General features: G+C 43.6%; 1 protein-coding gene across 1 annotated transcript in view; it reads left to right on the forward strand.

The window, feature by feature from the left end:
* Positions 1 to 23,358, forward strand: part of ABI3BP (ABI family member 3 binding protein) — a 1,978,933-nt gene that overhangs the window by 1,873,411 nt on the left and 82,164 nt on the right. Inside the window, exon 107 of the mRNA XM_085622401.1 lies at positions 20,817 to 20,896. Within this exon, the coding sequence (XP_085478527.1) occupies positions 20,817 to 20,896 (80 nt within the window). The remainder of the gene's footprint in view (positions 1 to 20,816; positions 20,897 to 23,358) is intronic.

Below are 23,358 nucleotides of genomic sequence, written 5' to 3' on the forward strand. Positions count from 1 at the left end.
TCTTCAAATTTTCATGCAATTGATTAGATTTCTCAATGGGAAATACACCTAGGACCTGATTCACAAAGGTAACGTTACATTTTTGTGTATGTTGATGGCTGTTTGGTATTCACAAAGGAATTTACGAGTAGTATCTTTACGAGTGCACAGTTTCATCACATAAAAAGATAGGACTGTTAAATGTTTTTATGTGCTTAGACTCCGCACCACAGGGCTGACGCATTCATATGTGTGAACTCCCCAGTTGACCCATATCTATATGGTTGGTGGCCTTGTGTATAGTAAACAGGAGAGGGCTTCTATTTTCAAACAATGTTCGGGATCAGCAACATGATTCCTTTCTACTTGTATGGGCTGATGATGAGTCAGGGTGGCTGCAAACTAAGAACGCATTTTGAGATGCAATTGCCTCTTTTTAAGGCCTGTGAGTCTCTCTCGCTTACTCGGTTATGTTCATCTCATATTTGAAATAATAATTTGGATAGTGGGTGAAGTTGCTCTCTGCCACTTTCATTTAGCATTGAACAGTGCACAGTCGCCGTGGTTTGGGTGCATACTGTTTCCTTTACTTTATTGTAGATATCAAGACATTTACAGCCAAAGCTCTTATTGGTTTGTAGTACATTTGCCATCCAGGGGCCTCATGCATTCGTTACATTTTTATTAATAACATTTTTAAGATACTGCTTACACTCAAATTCCTTCAAGAGGTGGGGCTTTCTAAGGGAAATATTCTGAGCGTAATATTTCTATGAAGATCCGTGGCATCCTGGTGCTAAAAGGGCGTTGGGTATGTCCTGGTTTTCCTTTTTTTTTAACTTATTGCAGGCTACCTTGACCACTGGCAGCTTTTGACTGGATTGGGTCTATTTCCTTGAGGTCCTAATTTTCCCACACTATTTGCACCCATGAGTTCATTCTCTCCCCTGACACTTATCAGAGTAGAGGGTTGTACAAGCCAGTGCTATTCTTATGAAAGTTTTTTCAAACATTTGCGCTATCAATTGAGCCTGGATAAGGCAGCTTACTCCTGCACGTTGTGGGTTTTTCACTGTATACCAGTCATTACAGACTATGATGGCACTAGGGTACCTGAACTCTCCATAGTCACCATTCACCCATCACTCACCTATCTCACCACATTCTTTCATCAATCAGCAACTAGGGAATCGATGAAATAACGGCACCTATTTGGATCCTGTGCATCCAACCAGAGTCCTGCACGTCTGCTGCCCCCCCTCCCCCCCTCCCTCCCCCACCCGTCAGTGATTCAGCGCCTCAAGGGCTTGCCTTTCCTTACTCGCATTACCAGGCCCTGAGACCCGTCTCAAACTAAACATGGGAGAAGCCTTCGGTAGTGCTGTAAACTAACATTCCCCTGGCCTCAGGCTGGCTGTGGATGGCCACACATCAGGGACTCCTGACTGCACCCCGGGCCCCCTCCAGTTCTTATGAACGGCACTGGTTCTCTGTCATGGAACTATTTCAACCAGCCTTAACGTGATATTCATGGCATCACCGGAGCTGTCCTTTGAGGCTTGGTCACGTGTTCACATAGACAAAGAAAACGGTGCCCCACACCAATACAGACACCCACATTGTACTCCTAGCAGCAGTCAGTAGTGAAGGAGCATGGAACCTTAATGTTATTATTAAACATTTCATCACCATTTTCGGGCACATGGCATTCTATGCTGTAAAGACATAGGGTCAGACGGGCATAAGAGCGTTAGGATTTCTTGTTTGTGTTTTGGAGAAACTGGGTCTGTGTCCGCCTCATCTACCTGAGAGTTTCTCTTGTCCTAGGTATGTGTGGCCTGATAAAATCTTGAAGGTATTGTGTCAGAATATGGTAGACTAAATATGGCGTCATAAATAAAGATTAAAAAAATATTACAAAAGTCTACCCATAGGAGAATGATATTTTTGTAAACGACATTTACGACACAATATTTATGTAGTCAACATTTTTGTAAATGATACCCTGACATACAACCCTCTCATGATGCGCTTGCGTGGATAGTTCAACCTGGACAGCTGCACCAGGTGGAACCCGAGTGTATTAAGCCTGCGTCGCAGGGCCACGATCATAAAAGTGTTGGAATCCATAGTCATTTTGAAAGGGGACGCATTACAGCTGCTTACTGTACACCTAGCAAGCCTTTTCAGCAGCTGTATAGTGCAGCGCCTCTTTCCCAGGTCCTTATGAAAGAATGCATTATTCTTCGAAGGGGCTGAAACGAAACGTGGCATTACTTCAGCGCCCTCTCCAAAGACCAATTATGTGCAATTTGCGAAATATGTTCGATGTTCCAACTGGAGAGAAAACACGAAACAGCCATGTGGCCTCTATCTCTCTCTCTGTAAGGGGTGAACACTATTGAAAACAGCTGTAACACTTTTTTTCAAAACTAAAATTACGTTTTTCAAGAGGAGCACGTACGTCACTTGGGATTTTTAATACACGTTACAACTGTGAATTCAAGCAATATCACACATGGCTGATTTAAAATGTGATAAAGCAAATTAAATGCTCACCTATACTTTATTGGGGTCCAAATATATCTATGACCATTTGGGAAATATTCGTACAAAATAAGGGGTAGATTTACTAAGCTATGACACGGTAGCGCAGCAACCGAAATACCAGATCTGGTAAAGAGAAAAACAGCACCGTATCTACTAGGATATGGTGCTGTTTTTCTCTCTCCCAGCACTGGCACACTTTAGTATGCCATGTACCAACGCACACACCCTTACACCATAATGCAACTGTGCGTGTTATCCGCCAAGCACTGGTTTTGTACTGGAAGGAGAACCTTCCAGTACAAAAACTATGCTTTAACTGTCCCACTTTGTATGTGTGCTGTACAGTGCAGCAGACATGCAAAGTTGAAAAAATCTGGAGACTTTTAAAAGTTGCTCACTGTTATACGTTTCTCGAGGAAGCATCATTTTTTGGCACAAATCCCTGTGTACAGAATTTTTTGGGTTTTTTTACGTTTGAATTTATTAAGCAAAAACGATAATAGAAGAAAAACAGCATATACAATAAGTATAATATATCTCACATTACATATAAATATTATAAAGAGAAATATACAAACCAGAATACAATAGCTATCATGAAACATGCTGTGTAAAGTAAAGGAGTGAAATTGAAAAAGAAAGGAAAAAGTAAAGAGGAAAGGAAGGGGGAAGGGGAGAAAAACAAGGGATGAAAAATGTATCATAACTTTATAACACTAGAAGAAAAGTAGCATATGGAAATTGTCACTGTAAGCATAAAAACGTTTAAGGTTAAATAACATACTATGATATAAAATACACAAGTAAGAGATAATAATGACTTGTTATTTTACAAAACAAAAAAGACAACATGGTGCATTTATGGTGGTTTCCGGACTTCATCCGAGGCTTTAACAGGTTGAACAATAGATGAAGCAACCAAGGTTAAGTAGGTAGTCAAAGGGATCCACAAAAGATCTCTTTTAATAGATAAAGATATGGGGGTGACGTAATTAGTATCAAGTCTGTGATGGAAACATACAGCGTTCCACCAGGCTTTAAAAAGGTGACTTTGTCTGCTTGTTTCCAATTTGAGGATATTAAATGTATGGCTACTGCTATTAATAAATATATTAATTTAAAGTTAGAAGGTGATTGGGGCCATTGAGGTGACAAGGAGCCTAAGAAAATGTTAGAAAGAGAGAAAGGTATATTAGTTTTAAAGATTTTATTAATTTGATTCCAAACTAGTTGCCAAAAGTGAGAAATAGTAGGATAATCAAAAAGCATGTGGTTTAAGTCAGCAGTTGTGCATGGGCAGGACCAACAGGTAGATGAAGTGTTCGAAGAGAAGGATGCTAATGTTGCAGGAGTAAATAAGAAACGTTGATAAACAAAATAAAGGGTTTGAGAAGCATTAGCAGCTCTAGATGTTTTTTGAATCTTAAACAACAGTTTATCCCAGATGAGTGTTGACCAGCACTGTGATAAATCCTTTTCCCACGCCATTTCAGCCTTTGTTTTGTTTCTGTCTGTGAAAATAAAGAAGTGCTTATAAATAGAGGAGGCAGAAGGGGAAGGAATTAGTATGGGAAAAAGAGTCGAACATGTCATGGATGGCTTAGGAGTAGATGATAGACAGAGAATATATTGATTAAGTGAAGGAAGTAAAACATTATATTGTGATTTAAAAGACGACGGTAACGAACATTTTGTTTGAAGGTCAGCGAAGGATAGAGGAACGTCATTGGCTAATAGTTGCGAAATCCAAAACAACCCTTTGTATCTCCAAGATTTCTAGTAAATGGTGCCGTTTTTTACACGCAATAAGTTATTGTGCCAAATGGGTTGCTGATCTAGAGAAGTAGGAGAGGGATAAGAGGATGGAAGAAGAGGGATGAGAATTTTGCGAGTATGGGAAATAACGGGAGGGCCAAAAGAGGATATGTTATTAGTGAAGGCTAGAGTCTCCTTAAAATCAAAGGGGGAAATAAAAGACTTTTCTATAGAAATCCATATAGGGGGATGAATACAAGATTCAAGGGAAAGCCAACAGGAAGATTTCTTTAAAGAGAAAGCATAATGATAAGATTTGAAATCAGGGAATTTAAGGCCACCACTAGATTTGTCTTTCTTTAAGGAGGATAAAGCTATCCGAGGGGGTTTGCCTTTCCAGAGAAATACTGTTAAAAGAGAATCAATTTTTGAAAAATAAATTCCGGGTATATGTACAGGGACCATTGAGAGAATGTATAGAATCAAAGGAGAAAGCATCATCTTGATCGAGTCTAGTCATCTCCACCAAGAGAGAAAAAGAGGGTGCCAACGCGCAATAGTATCATTTAAAGTTGTGATGAGATGGTCAAAGTTTAGTTTCAGTGATTCTGAAATATTCGAAGAGAACCATAGGCCTAAGTATTTTATTTTAGAAGGTTGCCAAGAAAAACCAGTATGGATAAAATAATGTTTAAAGCATAACACATTGAGAGGCAAAACCTCGCATTTATCTGGATTAAGGCGGTAGCCAGATAGTTGAGAAAAAATATCAACCTGACTGAGAAAGGAGGGAATAGATGTTGCTGGATTAGAACAGTATAAATGAATATCATCTGTATATACAGACATTTTGACTTGGTAAGAGTCAAGTTGAAAACCAGTAACCTGAGTATCTTGTCTAATCTTAGTTAAAAAGGGCTCTAATGCAACTACAAATGATAAAGGCGATAAAGGACATCCTTGCCTTACTCCTCTGAAGATCGGAAAATAATCCGAAATCTTACCGTTAACAAAAATAGATTCTTTGGGACCTGAGTATAGCTCAAGTGAGGTGGGGGACAAAAGAGCAAAAAACTGATAGGATTCCAGTGAACAGAGGAGTACACCAGGGCTGTGTTATGGCACCTACCCTATTCTCTCTATATGTGAACGGGGTAGTTAGTTTCCTCCAGGAGATTCCAGCTGAAGCACCGGCCTTGGCAGGAGATAGGGTACCCACACTCCTGTTCGCAGATGATAGGCTGTTGATTTCCAAGACCCCGGTCAGGCTATAGAAACTTTTAGACCGGTTTCAGCTCTTTTGCACCTCAAGGGGGTTGATTATTAACACCACAAAAGACCAAACTAATGACATTCAACCCCTATAAGCCCTTCAGGCATATTTTTACCTTGGGTGGAACGCGCTTGGAAAGAGTCAGCACTTTTGATTACTTGGGCATTCGACTCTCCGAAACAATGCACTGGAATCCCCACATTAACAAGATGCTCCTAAATCATAAATGTGTGGCTGGGGCAATAGGCAGAGAACATCGCTCCTCACAGAGTAGACCTGTTGCCCCAGCGCACATGATTTACGCTGCAAAGGCAGTTAGTTCTGCCCTTTATGGTGCAGAACTGTGGGGGTTTAACAATGTGCAAAAGATCTGCAGATCCGAACACAAGTTTCTGAGAGAGTTAGTGAGCCTTCCCCGAAATGCCCCACTTAAGCCTCTGATGAGCACATGGGAAAACTCTCTTACAAAGATATTGCCTGATCAAGACCGCTGCTTTATTGGGCCCGCCTGTTGCGAACTGCTGAACTCGCCAAATATGCCGCTGCATTTAAAGCAGTAATTAGCTTAGACTGTAACCACAGGATCAGCTGGCTTAACAATGTTAAGAAATTAGTATTTGCCCTAGATCTTAGAGACTCTTGGGAGGGTTAGAACCCACCTAAGAAGGATGAACTTAAAAAGGCATATTGGGCTTGGGTGAATACACAGGAACTCAGTAACCCTAGTTCAAGCAGGATGGCAGATGAATTTTACCAGTTCAAACAGCACATATTTTAGAGCCATATTTAGATCTTATTTGTATTCCAAGAGATAGGGCACTCTATATACAGTTCAGGGTTGGCTCCCTCTTAGTTCGTGAGTTAACTGCAAAATGGAGTCCACCACGCCAGACAATCGTGGATTGCCCTTGCTTCGAGGCACCAAAAGAGAGCTTGGCCCACCTCATGTTCGCATGCCCAGCATACTCCAGGGTCAGATCGAGATGGCTAAAACCAATCTACATACATTTGGTCACCTCGGATCACAGTGTTGCCTTGCGGATCTTGAAATCAGATTCAAGAGCTCTCTTTATCTGTAGTGTGGCAAAGTATTTCAGCTGTATTTGGCTTGTCAGGTCTAAATTCTTGCTCAGGGAGGTATAAACTTACAATGCAAATGTATCTTTATATATTTTTAAAATGCCATCAGATAGTTCTAAAAGATGTATGTTCTTTTAGGTTATGGTACACCAATAGCAATTAACTCATCTGATAAGTTGAGGCAGGAAGGCTTGGGATATTGTTAAAGGGAATAATAAAAGGTATGAATTACACATTCTAACGTCTTCATTTTAGCACATCCCAGCCAGTGAATCAATAGAATTTTTTCTTAACTAATCTCATTTACTAAACCGTATTTTAAAACTTATCAAATGTATAAATGAACTACCCATCTTGGCCAAGGGACTACTGTGTTGCTGCTAATATTTATTAACAAAATGATCAATCTTTTGTATATTGTCCCTGGATGGAATGTATATATCTACCTTTTTAATGGTTTTTAAGATAACTCGTATCTTTTATTCTTGGCTTGTACGAATGAAGTTGCTTTTATGATACTTGTTATCGAAATAGAGCTATTTGACTGGCTGATAAAAGAAATTAATTTTTGAGGAAAATCTATCAATTTTAAAGCCTGGAAAATGAATTCCCATCCAATCCTGTCAAAAGCTTTTTCAGCATCTAAAGCTATAGCAGCAATAGGGTAACCAAGAGAGGAGGCTTTTCTGAGAATGATGAAAAAGACTCTAGAATTGTCGGATGATAGTCGACCTTTTACAAAACCAGATTGCTCAGGGCCAATAAGTTCAGGTAGGATAGGATCAATACGGAGAGCGAGAATTTTTGCAAATATCTTATACTCAGTGTTGACTAAGGAAATGGGTCGATAATTTTTGCAAAGAGAAGGGTCTTTATTGTCCTTAGGAATTAAACATATCATGGCTTCTTGAAAAGTTCCGTGAGAAGAGTCAGCTGTGATAAAGGAATTAAATAAAAATAAAAGATTTGGAAGGAGAAAGTTAGCAAAGTGCGCATAAAACTCAATAGTAAATCTTAGTACCGAAACTGCATGAGTAATTTCCCTACCCCGCCGAAAGAAGGGCCTGCCTCGTGGTGCATGGGTCTCCAGGGAGCGCGCTGAGGATCCAGGACTGAATCAGATGGCAAGTAGCAAATATATCACTGCGCAAAACAGCGGCTGCTCGGTGGACCCTGCTGCTGTCTGGTGAGAGAGAAAACGAACAATAGTAGTGACGCAGCCCGGGGAGCTGGGGTGAGCGGAGGAGGACCATAGAGGGCCCTTGTCGAACTCCTGGGCTGTCACGATGCTGCCTCTGGCAAGAGAAATTGAGCAACAATGGTCCGCACCAATGGCTCGGGCCCTAGTCAGACTAATCAAATAGACGAGCACACTGTCATGTTGAGTGGAGAGAGGGGAGCAACCGGGAGTACAGCAGTAACCTAACATCAACAGGCATTGGACCCCTCACTAAAACATCATGAAAGCAATTACGGATCTACACAGTACCTTGGAACCAAAGCTTGACACGGTGACGGAAGAGGTGAACTTGCTCAGGGCAGATTTTAGAAAGATGCCAGACAAAATGTCGGTAGCAGAAACGAACATTGGGGGCCTGCTATCCAAATCTAAACGTCTAGAAGAGCAAGTGACGGTTCTGACTAAACGACAAACAGAAATTGTGACCCACCTGGACGACTAGGAAGGCAGGGCCCGCCGCAATAACAACCGGGTGGTGGGGGTCCTGGAGGAGGCAGAGGGGCAGTCAATAGTCAATAGATCTCTTCCTGGAAGACTTGATTCTACAAACCCTAGGCCCAATCGTTTGTCTAATTTCTTCTCAGTGGAAGGAGCAAATCGAGCATTTGGGCCTCGGCCGCACCCGGGAGCCCCCCATACAATCATAGCTTGCGTAGTTAATTTCAGAAATAGAGACGCCATCTTACAGGCGACGCGCTCACATGGGGATCTCTGATATGAAAACGCCACTATCTGTTTCTTTCCGGACTTCATGATTCAGGTTCAGCGCCAAAGGCGGACCTTCGATGCAGTGAAAAAGACCCTCCGAGACAGGAATCTGAAATACATGATGCTGTACCCCACCAAGCTTAGAGTGTTGGCAGACGGGAAATCACATTTCTTCACAGCACCGGAGGAGGCGTGGAAGTGGCTGGAAACCAGATGAGCAGGGCGGTGCCCGGGAGCAGTGCTCACTGCAAAAACACAGCTGTCAAGAGGGCGAGGCCCGGACTCCCCATTACGGGGTGGGGGGTTGGGAGAGGGGGGGCTTTTGCAACTCTACCACTTATACTTTATCATATGTTTTGAGACTTTGCCCCAGAGACGCTCACTGCTCCCCGATGACTTCTGCTGTCCACAATCTTCAGGGGATTTGGGGGTATCGACCTATCCATCATAAGCGACATCTTGACTGATGCCGTCGGCATACACGCTACCCATACCCTTTTTCTTGTCATAGGCACACAGTTTGGGCGACAGGTACTCTGCAAGTTGGGGTTATGGAGGTTCGTAACTCACCAAGCAGGAATGCAGGGAGGGGGAATTTGGGGAAATTGTTTGTCCATGTTGCTAAGTTGTATAATGTTGCTCATTAAAGATATAGCCGATACACTACACATGCACATGCCGGGTTAGTGGCGGGGCAGGGCGAGTCACAAGTGAAACATGACATACCGTAGATGGAGTTAAAACCACCCTACATACGTGCATGGACATGGAATGTAAATGGTCTGGGGAACAAAATTGAACGCACATTAGTCCTACAGCACACTAAACGCCACTCCTCTGCTGTTTTATTGATACAGGAGACACATAACAAAGGCAGCCAATATAAACCATTGGACCACTTTGGATATAAGTTAGCAGCTCACTCTAGATACTGGGCAGGTTTCCAGGGCATAGGCATCCTGTTGCAAAACTCCTTGCTCCTCACAATCAATAAATTCTGGAGCGACAATATGGGCTGCTGTGTGGCCCTAGCAGGCAGGTGGGAGGGCCACTCCCTCACTTTGTGTTCGCTATACATCCCACCTAAACTGCATGCAACCGTTCTCTCAAAAATGAGTGCACTACCCGCAGGCATCCTCCTCGCAGGAGGTGACATGAATGCAGTGATGGATCGGGACTTTAACCGACTGGGTGTGATGGGGGTGCATGCTAGTAAGCAGGCACTCCTGGGCTTCATGATTGTGATGGGTAGGTGGACTTGTGGAGAACCCACAACCCTCATGTGAAACAATACAAATACTACTCGGCACGACACAGGCCATTCTAAAATTTAGACTACCTCTTCACACGCCAAAGCCAGGTCGGAAGCTTTGAGGGGTCAAAACATCTAGCGAGGGGTATTTCAGACCATTACCCATTAAGTACTACACTCGTGGGCCCGATCACTAACAAGGCAAAATTCCCCAGGATAGACCCTTGGTACTTCCATGATCACGATCTTAGAGGGAAAATTGGTGTTGACCTGTACTTCAAAGAAAAATAAGTATCTGTGGCATCCCACCAGACCCTCTGGGATGCTTTTAAGACGGTAATAAGAGGACAGTCCCAGGCATTGATAGGAGGGAAGAAAAAAGAGTTAGCAGCTAAAACTCTAGCTCTGGAGCAGGAGATTTTGACACTAGAGAGGGAAGTAGTGGGAAAAGGTAGCGCAGAGCTACAACACAAACTAATGCTACGTCAACAAGATCTACGAGCTCAGGCGGACAACGCAGCAAGAACACACACGCTAGCCATACAACATCGGCTTTACGATGTTGGAGACAATACCTCCAGGCTGGTGGCTTGGCTAGACAGAAGAGACAGGGAAAGGTCATGGGTTGTAGAGATCAGAGATAGGGACGGTGTCCTTCAGACAACAAATATCTCAATCACTGAGACCTTCGCTTCTTACTACGAGAGCTTATACACCCCAGTCAGCTCTACATCCGAAAGAGACTGCGAGGAGTTACTAAGAGACTTCTTGCTCCAAACGCTCACAACAAACTTTAGAGATTCCCTAGAGCCCGACCTCACGGAAGAAGAACTATCCAACGCCATCAGATCACTAAAGTCAGGGAAGGCAATGGGCCCAAATGGGCTTCAAATCGAGCTGTTGAAGAGCCTAACCACCAAAATCGTACCACCAATGCTCAGTATGTTTGAAGAGGCAAGGGAACCTGGCTCTTTGCCTGAAGATCAATGCACATCTACGATAGTGGTAATACATAAGGCAGGCAAACCTCCAGACAGTTGCAGTGCATACAGACTGATCTCACTCCTGAATGTAGAGGTGAAGGTACTGGCTAAGGTCTTAACAAATTGTCTTGTGGCTGTCCTTGCTGGCATCATACAGATAGACCAATCTGGATTTATGCCAAACAGGAGTACCCGTCACAACCTACGAAGGCTACACAGTGTCCTGCAAATGAGGGCCGTCCTCACGGCCCACCAGACGGCCCTGATGGCCCTAGATGCCTACATGGCATTTGATATCATAGAATGGCCCTACCTGTTCGCCGTGTTATCAAGATTGGGCTTCGGCCCAAAGTTTCAAGCCTGGGTGAGACTGCTCTAACAGGCCCCACTGGCAAGGGTGAGAGTCATCGGGGCGTTGTCAAGACGCTTCACACAGCACCGGGGAACCAGACAGGGTTGTCCTCTGGAACTCCGGTTATTTGCCCTGGTGCTGAAGCCCCTGGCAAACTGGATGAGGAGAGTCCCGATGATCTGCGGTATTCAATCACGCGGCTGGGAGGAGCATATCTCCATATACGCAGATGACATAATTTTATACCTCTTAAGGCCTTATTTTTCCATGTCAAGGGTCCTTTATATTTTTGAACTATTCGGGAGCTATTCTGGATATACTTCAACTGGACCAAATCGATTGTGTTTCCCTTATCAGGCCTTCCCCCGAGGCTTCCGACAAAGTGTGCGGCTCCGATAGTTAAAGAGGGCTTCAGATACCTTGGTACCCTTATAAGACGTAACCACCAGACATTCCTACAATGAAACCTCTTTCCCCAGTTAAACAGACTCCAAACTGACACAATACTCTAGCGCACTCTGCCACTTCCCTTAATGGGCAGAGGAGCTCTATACAAGATGATGACCTTACCACGCCTCCTGTATGGTCTCCAGAACACCCCCTACCCAATCCCAGAAACTTTCTTCAAATAAGTAGCCTAAGAACTCTGAACCCTTTTTTGGCAGGGAGGTGTACCACATATTGCCCTACATAAATTACAGAGAGAAATCTATGAAGGTGGTCTGGCAGTTCCAGATATTAAACTCTATCACTGGGCTTCACAACTCCTGGTAATAAACGACTGGGTCTACACAGACAGAAAGGAACCGGCTTACAAAGTAGATAGAGAAGTGATGCCAAACGGAAATTGAGAACATCTCCTATATGCTCGAAAGCCACATCCAGACTGGCCTATACATACTGCAACAGTAATAAAGTGCTGGAGGGAAGCGATCAGACACTTGGGCTGGCACTCCAGGCTGACTGGCAGGACACATTTATGGTTGTGAGACCAACTGAAGGAGGTATCCAATCTGAAAGGCCTCACGGGGTAGCAGACAATAGGCATCGAACACCTGGGAGATGTGTGGAGAAATGGGGCACCCCTCCCTTTCAAGGACTTGAGAGAGGAGTATGACCTGGTGCGATCCCAGAGGTTTCCCTACCTACAATTAATGCACGCCTTAAAAACACATATAAAACCGGGCACAGTCCTCCCTGACTCTTCTCCTCTAGAAGACCGACTATTAGTAGACCCCCATCCCTGAAAAAGGGACATTGACAGTATACCAGAAACTCCTAAACAACACGCCAGACCCATTGACACCCCTATGACGTGCTTGGATGGACAATCTAGGCAATTTTGACAACGAGGAATGGACAGAGGCAGTACAGAGTCCCAGAGAAATAGAGATCCGAGTGAGATTCAGGCTAATACAGCTTAGAATCCTACACCGCTCCTATTACCCCAGCACGTTGATACATAAATGGGGAAAGACAACAGACGACAGTGTGTGAAGGGGTATCAGCTAGAGGGATCCTTTTTCCACATTTTTTACGGGAATGCCAAGTGATCAGCGCATTTTGCCGAAGGGTGATGGCAGTGATGTCGAGAGTCTTGGGGATAGAGGTGCCTGTAGACGCTAAGTGGCTGCTACTGATGATAAAGGGAGGAGGACAGGCCCGACATAGTAGACTCTGGCTGGAAATAGCAACAGGGGTATCAAAACAAAACAAAGCGGGACGATGGGGGGTGTCCCTCTCCCGTCGGTTGTGGAGTGGGAGGCCAACTTGGACTGGTGTCAACAGGCAGAAGAAGTAATATACAAAGGCAGAGGATGCATCAAAATAGGGATACAGGGGCATGTAAAGAGAGCCAGAATCCCCTTAACACACTCCTTCACCCATCTAACAACGTAGTGAGTCACAATAAGATTAACTCACACCTCATGTAGTCTGAAATGTTAAGGAGGAAAGCCTTCAATGTCTCTTGTGTGGCTATTGTTGCTCAACCCTGCCAAGCAATACTATAATATGTGTATTCATAATTGGTAATGTGCATGTAAACACTTTCAGATATGTGATGTATTATGAACGTGTTTAATAAAAAAGAGTTAAAAAAAAATGATTGATACAAATACAAGTCTTGGCTACACCCAAAAGGATAATCTGATAGGGTATTTAATGGTGGCATATCCAGGTCTGATCTTGGGTTAAATAATTACAAAATATATTATAATTTCCTTCTTTACTGACTAAAATGAGAGCTTCCATCATAATGGGAAGCAGTAAATGCCCCAGCTGTATTCCATGATACAGTTGTGCCACCTTGAGTACTGGCAGCTATCAAATTGATAGCTAAGGCTGTTGAAAGGAACTGATATAAATCTGAAAACATGATCTCTGCCCACTGACTGTGATTGATCTAGTCTTAAATTATAAAAACCATTTCCTTTTCTATAAAAAACACTTTATAAAAAGAAAAATCTAAAAGTGCCAGAAATTAGATTACGAAGGCAGAAAACAATACAATTTTTTCCCCCAATATACCATTGGGCTCATGACTGTTCATTTCAAAGGTTTCAAGAAAAAAGATTGGCATCACAATGAGTGATAACTGGAAAATTCATAGGCAGCATGCATGTTGTAGAGAATCTGCATCTCTTACTCTTAAAACCTATAAAGCATGATATTGTTATTGCATTACTCATGTTATTGCATTACTCAAGCTGAATTCATTAAGGGTGTGTAATGAAAATTCTATGCATGGCTTTGTAGAGCTGTGTCCCCCTGTCCTTGTATGTTTTTCTGTACAGCTCTGTGTTTGTCCCAGTGATTTGACGATCATACGAGATGATTGGTGATTCTCCCAGTGTATTTTAAGTTTAGTTGATATCGGAGCTGTGCTCTCATGTCAGTGGGACACCGTAAATGTATGCCATTTTCTGAGAGATTGTGGCTATCTCCATCTTAGCCCAAGCTATATGTTGACTGTCAATGGTGTCAGTGAGATTATAGACCATGGGCACTATGAGGAGAACGCCTACCATCTCTCCCCAGCAAAAGATCTTTTCTGTCCCCATAACTGGTGTCCTATACCTTCATCATGTTTGGGATATGTATGAAGTGTGTCTGCCGTGTATGTGGGATGTGTGATCTATAAATGGCTTGATGGGCTCCATTGGACTCCAGATGAGTTTTGTGATGCAAACCCGGTACAAAATGTTAGTAAATATGCCTGATATCTTTCTTTTCTTGATCCAGGATGGCTTCACTCTCCCTTAAAGGAAGATGTTTCAGAAGAGCAGCCCCCTGTTCACATGTCCTACCTCACATCTGCACTATTGTTTATGAGGATAGAATCTCCTCAGGCATGGAAACAGGGAGGGGGGGACTATTTGTAGCATTGGGATCTTCAGGGACTACTGTGCTGGTTATATTCAAGGTCCTTGAGCCTATCCAGATTGCCTAACTGCCTCACTTTGCTACACACTGCTTGTCCATTTCAGCCCTCTCTCTCACTCCCTGTCCCTCACCTTACAAGCCTTGACCTGCTCCATTGGTTCCCTTTGTGCTGAGTGGGTGCCATCTATATTAGACATCCTAGTCTGCATTTATACTTTCCCTATCCCCTTCCCAGAAACATGTTTATTTGTTGGGTGGAGGAGGTCTCTAGCCCATTTCCTTTATGTCATTCTAGGTATCCTCTGCTTAGACAAAAGTTGCCCACCCCTGTTTCCTGCCCTGCTGACCTCTATCTTGGCAATGGGAGCAGGGCAAGGCTCCAAACAGAGTGCATACACATCACACCATGGCTAGTCAAAACTGATCTGACTGAGGACACTGTGCAAGTAAGCGTGAAACATTTGTCCAACAATGATAATTATCAGAACCCCTTTCAGAGGGCCACAGGGCAAGCAGGGATTACTGGGCCCAAGCTTGGGGGCTTTGTACTCCTCACGTCCATGGGTCCTACCTACTATGAATTCGCAAGTGAGCCAAGTACCTCGTCTGCATTTGAATCTCAGTAGTAATGTGATCAAGCAGTCCAAGGCTCCCTTGGGGGGAGGTGTGGACAAAGGGAAGTAAACACAGGCTCACAACTCAAAATGCTTGCAGCAGCATCAATAAATCATTGGCCAGCCAAATACTTACTTTTATGAAGAAAGAGGAGTATTTTCACCCAAAGGAAAAATATGACTTTCACAAATAACGGCACAGTCCCCCCTGAGCTCAGGGCTCTAGTGTTTTATTAGGTGGTTCCCCAAGCCTCATGCCCTTCTCGCTTCTAGCAGTAGTGGTTATTCCTCTGTCACTGTTGATAGCATCCAGGGTAAGCCTCGCTAGTAGTCTGAGTCTCAAGAGTCCACTTTGACTCTATTTTAAAATCAAGTGTCCCAGCTCCGCAGCGCTAACTAGCTGCAAGTTCCCCCAGGGCCTACTGGCCCAAAATCAGTCTTCCCTCCCCCCTCACAGGATCGGAGTGACCAGAGTTCCTGAGCATGCCCTTTCTATGGGAGCAGGAGCAGCAGCAGCTGATTCAGGTGAGTTTGCTGCACGCGGCCCAAGAGGGTTGCATTCAGTGGTCATAGAGCCCCCACACGCGGTTGCACCTCCACAGCGATCAGACGTTCTCTGCAGCTCCTCCTTGAAGGGTAAGTTTCTGGGTCCTCCTAGGATTGAGGGTGAGTGGTTGTGCAAATATCCTGGTGCAAATCCTTTGTCCTGGCCAGGTGTGCAGGGTCCCACAATGGCCTCACTCCTCGGGCGACGACCCCAACCAGGTCACACAACCTGGTGACCCCCTCTGGGATACACGGTCACCGTATTCTCATGGTACACTGGCTCCGGCCTGATAGACACAGTGAAAATGTTGGCAGTGGCCCCTCCTGGCATACGGGATGAGAGCCATGTCAACCCTCTCAAGGGAAGATGTAAATAAATGAGAACCCCCCCCCCCCCCGCCCCCTTCCCCACAAACAAGAAATCCGCTCAGATTGACTCTTGGTGCAGCGCACACCAAGCAAGCTCGCAGCATAATCCCCTTTCCAATAAACATGTTACTATCACTATTCCGTACAACTCTTTGTAGGTCATCTGTGCTTTTTCTCATATTCCTAGATAACTATTTGTGGATGCTCCTGTAAATGACCACCACTTGCCTTCCTGCCAGATATCTGTTAACAGGCTCCTAGATGGCATGTATTCTTTGTTGGGAGCCATTTCACACGTCTCAGCTGAGCTGGGGACATCTAATTACTTCCACTGTAATAGGAGTATGGAGCAACCAGTTATGGTCAAATTATTAAGGGATATGTCCTACTTCGAAATATTTCGTAATGTCATAAGCATATTATGTGATAATGCAATGGCACTTACATCACCAAGAAATGCTTTTATAACACTTGAAAAAGCTCTAAACAAATGAACAGTGAAATCGGGTAAGGCCACTTACCTAAAAATGATTTAGAAGTGGGACAATCTAATAAGGAGGATATATAATACTGATCACCAGACAAGTAGAAAGATATAGAGATAAAACGGAGATGGATACAATTGGCAAACTTACAGAAGAACAAACCTAGAGGAAAATGTTTGAAAACTATTTGGAATGATGAGTGGAATCATTCTTGAAATCACTAAACAAGGAATATATTATAAACTAGAATTGAAATGCAAAGAATCAAAGATGCTACACTGCAATCCATCTATCCACATAAAGCATGTCTCACACTCAGGACACTACTTTTAGCTACTTAGCAAATGTTGAATAGAGGCTTTTTGACATTCAAAAGGGTTTACTTTGACATGTGCTGGCTGCAGATTTGGGTAACAGCAGTTCAGGACTGCCATGATAGTCCTAAAATCAGGCTTTTAGAGTCACTCATGTGGCTGCACAAATGTGAAATCTGACGTGAAAGCCGTTTTTGTGCTACTGTACTGTGGGCAAATATTTTCAATGCTTAGAGTCAGAGCGCACTCATTGGTAGATGTTTACAGTACCCAAAGTTCAAAATGTCAGTAAACTCAGAAAATTGATGAACCACACAAAAATATGTACTTTCCTACAACCAGTAACCTATGATTTATGCTTCCTTTAGTCAGTGGAAGGTGTGGGTGCAGGATCTCCCAAGGGCCCAGGGAAACACAGTGCTCCACTACCAAGCTCTTTGTGACCATTGAGCTTCCATTGGGGCTGGAAAGCCATTCCCAGGTAGCTCTATCCCTGGAAAAAACACCCTGGTGTGTTGTGTGCTGTCCAATTCAGCTCTCATCAGACCCATTCAGATAAATACCAGGCTTTCAGCCCCTTTCACTTGGCCAACCAAAGACAGTTAACAAGCATACAGCTATCAAGGAATGTGAAGTCAGTCTCTAGAGTGCTACATCTGCTAAGGGTACTTAAATGCTTTTCCACCCCTAGGTCTACTTGTATCACCCCCAGGGCCACAAATTAACCCACAAAAAATACACTTTTTTAAGCATGACACACCTGTGATGTGGCACAGCCTGCAAACATCATACATCCACATTTGCACACTCAATATCATATTCAGGCCTTACGGGTGTATAAAACCCAAGAGTTCTGCCACAGAGCTGAGGTGCACAGTTTGTGTTGTACATGCACAAATACAGAACTGAACCGAAAGAGGAAATAATGAAGGTATTCTTGACAGTTAAAAGCCATAGTGCAAGCCAATGGAGCGCCTACGACATATGTCTAAGGAGGAAAGTTCTTTGCCAGATTTTCAATACAGCCCCTAACTATGTAAATTAGTTCCATGTATATTAATTGTGTGGAGGTTTCTCTTTTGTAGAAATCCTGATAGTCGGCCCCCAATCTCTCCCCAGGCAGTGGCAGCTCCTCCGCTAAGGCAGAGGAGTGTCACCCCACTGTGTTGCAGCAGTGAAGAAAAGGAAAAATAAAATGATATTAACGTGATGTTATCATTTTATTTGTTCCTGCTGTGGCAGCATGGGGGCGGGGCGGGGCTGGGCTGCACTGCTCACAGAGCAGGACAGGGGAGGACTGATGGGCACACTGAAGTGTGCATGACGCTTTGGCTGGCTGTCTCGGGCTGTCCAAACAGTCATGCACACTTAGTATGTTCTTCACCCAGGCTGCATTACAGCCTGGGTGGAGAACATGCCTAGGCCCCCAGTCCCTGTCTGAGCGCAGAATTGTGGTGCTCAGACCAATCACAACTCTGCATTGCAGGGTTGTGATTGGTTCAGGGGAGCATGGCTACTTCCTGCTCTGCCGGCGGAGGAGAGACAACGTGGGACAGAGCAGCGAGGTACTAAGTATATTTGTCTTTATTTACACTCCCTTACCCCCTCAACCCCGCTCTGCAACCCCAGATCCGTGATCACAGTACCACAACACTAGGAGAATTAAGTTTAAGTCTTATAGTAATTGCAACAGAATGTAAAATAGAACACTATTTTCCAGCTTAATCATTTCCCATCAATTTTTGTGATATCTATTCACTTTAAGTTCCATAAAATAAAGTTTGAATCTTGCTTTTCTTCGAAGATTCCACAAACTGTTTGTGGTGCCATTTAATTCCCTTAACCATTTGTCTTCAGCCTCTCTCAGCAAGTGGTATTTTAATACTCTGCATTCTGTTGGTGTTCCTCTTCTCCCCAAAGATTTTTTTAAAATCTTTTAATTTCAACATTGCTCATCATACAATACTTGCAGGAGAGGAACACAACTCCCAACATGGGGGCTTATTTTTATGTCGGGCGGATAGTGTCGCAGAAATGGGACGGACCACCCTCCGGTCGATGGTCCCGACCACCTAATCATGATGCGATTGGACATGGTGTGACGCATACTCCCATTCCTCTATGGGAGCTCGTGTTACTGTAACACAAGCTCCCGTAGAGGAATGGGAGTCTGTGTTCATTCCTGAACCCCATGGCAGGCACCTCAAGGTGCCTGCCACAAGGTGCTGGGATCAACAAGGGGCACCTATGGCTCCCCCTCGGCCCCCTACCCAAGGCTGAAAACAGAAGGGGGCCCTGCTAGGGGTCACCAAACATGCTTTCCGACAGAGTTTTCATGTCGGAAAGACCTGCATGGAAACTGCCGTAAACTGTGCATCATAATCCAGAAGGCTGAAACGCCTTCCATTTTGATTATGGGCTGGTCTCCGACTGGCAGACAGGCTCCTGGAGCCCATCGGAAGCCAGCTGGAATGACCATCTGGTTTCAATTCCGACCAGCTGTAACATAATCAGCTAAGCTGAATTGAAACCGACGATGGATGTCGGAAAGCCCCCGACCTGAGGTCGGAGGCTTTCCAACACTCATCGTTACCGCCCTAGAGTATTGTTATCATTGAGAGTCCTTACAATTTTCAACAAGTGGGTCAATGGTGACACCCCAATTGCGCTTGTACAGCTGGTGTTGACATAGGACTATCATTACTTTCAATACAACAGACGTACAATTCACCACCCCGCTCCCTCCCCAGTCCTGGATCAGTGCCCCTAAATTCAAGCCAGGGCCCCCACACCTTCTCCAATTTTTGGGGACAGCTGCGGCTCCGATAAATCACCTCTTCTGCCTTTTGACACCAGTCAAGGTCAGACTCCCATTCCGCAATACTTGGGGGGTTACTGGCACCCCATGTCCTCACTATGTTGCGCTTGCCCACTCCAGCCGCCATCGTATATCCAAGTTTTAGGTTATCTGAGACAGTTGTCCTCCCCCTGCACCATTAATAGCAGCCATTTCACATCTAAGGGCACCATTAGTGAGACAGCCCGGGACATCACCTAAGTTACCCTGCGCCAGAACACTTGTATGTCTAGAAAAGCCCAGAGTATGTGATAGAACGGGTCCCCTTGGTTACAGCCTCTGAGGCACTGTGGTATATCGGCCGTACCTATCTTATGTAAGTGTCCTCAGGTAATATAATATGCCCTATGCAAATTTTTGAGTTGAACTAAACTGAACCTGGCTCAAATAGCTACCTCCCGTGGGCTCTGGAGAGCCTCTGCCCAGTCGTTGCCGTTGATGTCACTCAGGTCTGCCATCCAAGCATTCCACAGGGCTCCCAACAGGTATGGGGAATTATTAACCAGCTGATCTGCAAAGCTTGGTTTTAACTGGTAAAGATTTGTATATACTGTCTGACCAGCATGAGGGGTTCTGTTAAAATAGTAAGCTTTCAAAAAACAACCTTTTCCAATATTTAACCCTGATGGGAACTCCATAGTGGGAATTTATTGGGAAAGGCCAATACAAGTGACAAGATGGTAATTATTTACAAGGTCGCCTACGCCCCTTACTACAGTTCTTGAAACCTTTGTGGTTTGCATTGCTATGGAAATGTAGTGTTGTCTGAATCTGTAGTTTAAGCTGCTTTTATCAGCTATTGTCAATAGTATTTCCATTCACAATGTTTAAATCATAGCTCTTTTGTATGAACTAAAAACTGTAGCTCGCTTTATAAACACATTACCCTTCTAAACCATAAGCTCTTATTTTACCTTAATTAGACATTGAAACAGCATTTGGATGTATATCCTCAAACAACCTCTACTGTACCAAATTGGATGCTGGAACGAAAACATTGAACCATTGTGACAACTATGGGTGGGCACATTTTCAGTCTCATGTCAACCATTATTACTTTCTCATCTCTCTTTAGTTATGAATTCAAAGTGCTAGCTTCAAACATCCTTGGTGAAGGCCCACCAAGTACTACAGTCACACACAGCACAGAATCAGGTAAGATTGTCATGAAGTTTCTCAGTGTGTGCCAAATACTGTAGTGCTGCATGCGAAGCACTAGTATGATTGTAACCAGGAAAATACGTTGCAATTGAAATGTTTTGACTTTTTGAATCATTTTCTTTCTAACGTCACACTCATGAGTCATAAAACTGTACAGTTTCATTACACTTTCTTCTCTACCATCATATATATCACTCAATACATTTGAGTAATGTTATTGCTCTCTAATAACTATACTGTTGGGGGTAAGTTTCCTTATCTGATGGAATGAAAAGGCCAATGCTGTAGATTTTAGAAGTGAAATACTCGTTCCTGGCAGCTGGTGGCAGGGAGATGAGAAGCATTGGCAAAGCCAATTAGTCTCGCCTATGCAAGAGCTATTGGCTTTGCCAATGTATTTTATCTGTGTTGTGCACCAACATGGCTGCTGTTCAGCATGGCTAAAAGTTAGTGGCATAGAGGAGAGTGGAGTGGAGATGAGTGGCATGGAGTGGAGTGGCATTGAGTGGAGTAGAGTGATGTAGAGTGGAGAGGCATAGAGTGTTGTAGAGGGGAGAGGAGTGGCGTGGTGTGGCGCACAGTGGAGTAGAGTGTTGTGGAGTGGAGGGTCGTAGAGTGAAGTGTCATGGAGTAGAATGGAATAGAGTGAAGTAGAGTGGTGTAGAATGAAGCTGAGCGGTGTGGTATAGAGTGGAGTGGTATAGAGTGGAGTGGTATAGAGTGGAGTGGTGTAGAGTGATATAGAGGAGAGGGGCGTATAATGGATGAGCATAGAATGGAGTAGAGATTTATGGTAACAATTAGAGTACTGTGTAATATAGATTGAAAACTGTCACTTTTCAATAATGATGATATTAAATTTCGTACTGAATTGTATGATTTTAGGGCACGAAAAGGAAAATATACCTTTTATCTCTTATAATTGATATCTTCTCAGGGAACGAAATTGGTGTGTTTTTCTCTTTAATTTTTTTTTTTTTAAATGTCCGTGTCATATTTTACGACACTTTTATGTTTGTACTGTGTCTTTTATGATTGAAAATTATCGAATAAAGACTAACTGAACTGAACTGAAAACTGTCACTTGATTCACCCATAAACCGCAGCAGTCCCTGTGATGGGATTATGGAGTTTATCGGCTTTGTCTTTGCTTGCTTTCTCCCTCCCTCTGTACTGTACTCCCGTTATTTACCCTTTGACCTTTTCATGCTCTATTTTTATGATTGTCTTCACTACTTTTGACTCTCAAGAAACACAGGATCTCTGGTAGAGGCTTTATATGCACCCCTGGATGTAAGATGTGTGGACCCTGGGAGACATGATACTACATACTTAGGGGCCAGTCCACTGTTTCTAAGAACTGGCAGTGAGAGACCATGAAGTGGACTGATGACACAAGTTACCATTGCATTGTTTGTCTTCTGTAAGACTTAATTAATCTTAAGTTTAAAGCAAACTGTAGGCCATTTTCTACTGTTTAAAGCATGGATAAAGGTAATACAGCAGTTTTGCTAACTAAACTAAAGTGAAATATAATAACCATTATATAGGGTGCCGTCCCAATTGTGGCTGGCAGTGTCCTGGAGGTGATTTGTGCAGACCCATTGCTAGGATATCATCCTCTATCTTCTGCACCTAGTCTTTGTGTGGGGTTTGTAGCCCCTACCTGCACTCCTCCACATTAGGAGGGTCTCAAATACCACAAGGGTTGGTATGCCCATGCTGGTTCACAGTGACTCCCTGTCAGTGTGCACCAGCGGTAGTGTGTTGCTGTCATTTCAGACTTGGCACACTCAAAGCAGAGGGACACATGCCTTTGCTTTGCACAAGGCACAAATGGATATGCCTTGCATAATGTAGGAGAATTGCACACAACTTCGTAATATATGGTCCAATGTTTCAATGCAAAATCCTTGCACTTATGACCATTAATTAAGTAATGCTAAGCTAGCAAGTACAGCAAATGACTCTTGTAGTCCATTCCAGAGTACTTCTGGCTTGTTAAGCCAACGTTTTTTTTAATATATTCATTTTTTAAATGATACAAAAGTTGCATGCTTAACACCTACCTTCCGGGTACAACTAGAACTCATGTAGTCACAATTACATAATAAAAGGGAGGAGGTGAGAGCTACATTTAGCTGTATCCATTCTTCCCAAAACATTTTACCACAGGATATAAACACCCTACTCTTGCAAAGACCAGCACACATTCCACCATTTCCGTTATCGTATCATGACACAAAACCTCAATTCCACTTTTTTCCAATCCATTGACCTTTATTGTCAGAACTCTACAATCTGCAGGGGGCTTGTATCCATAGGGTCTGAAAGTACTTGAAATATGTTGGCCCATGTACTCAGGTCACTTACTTACTTATGCCTACTACCCCTAATGGGGTATAGGCCATCAAACAGGATTCTCCAGCCACCACTGTCCTGGGCTTTTCTTTCAA

The sequence above is a fragment of the Triturus cristatus genome, chromosome 8 (assembly GCF_964204655.1).
Source record: "Triturus cristatus chromosome 8, aTriCri1.1, whole genome shotgun sequence".
NCBI lineage: Eukaryota > Metazoa > Chordata > Amphibia > Caudata > Salamandridae > Triturus > Triturus cristatus.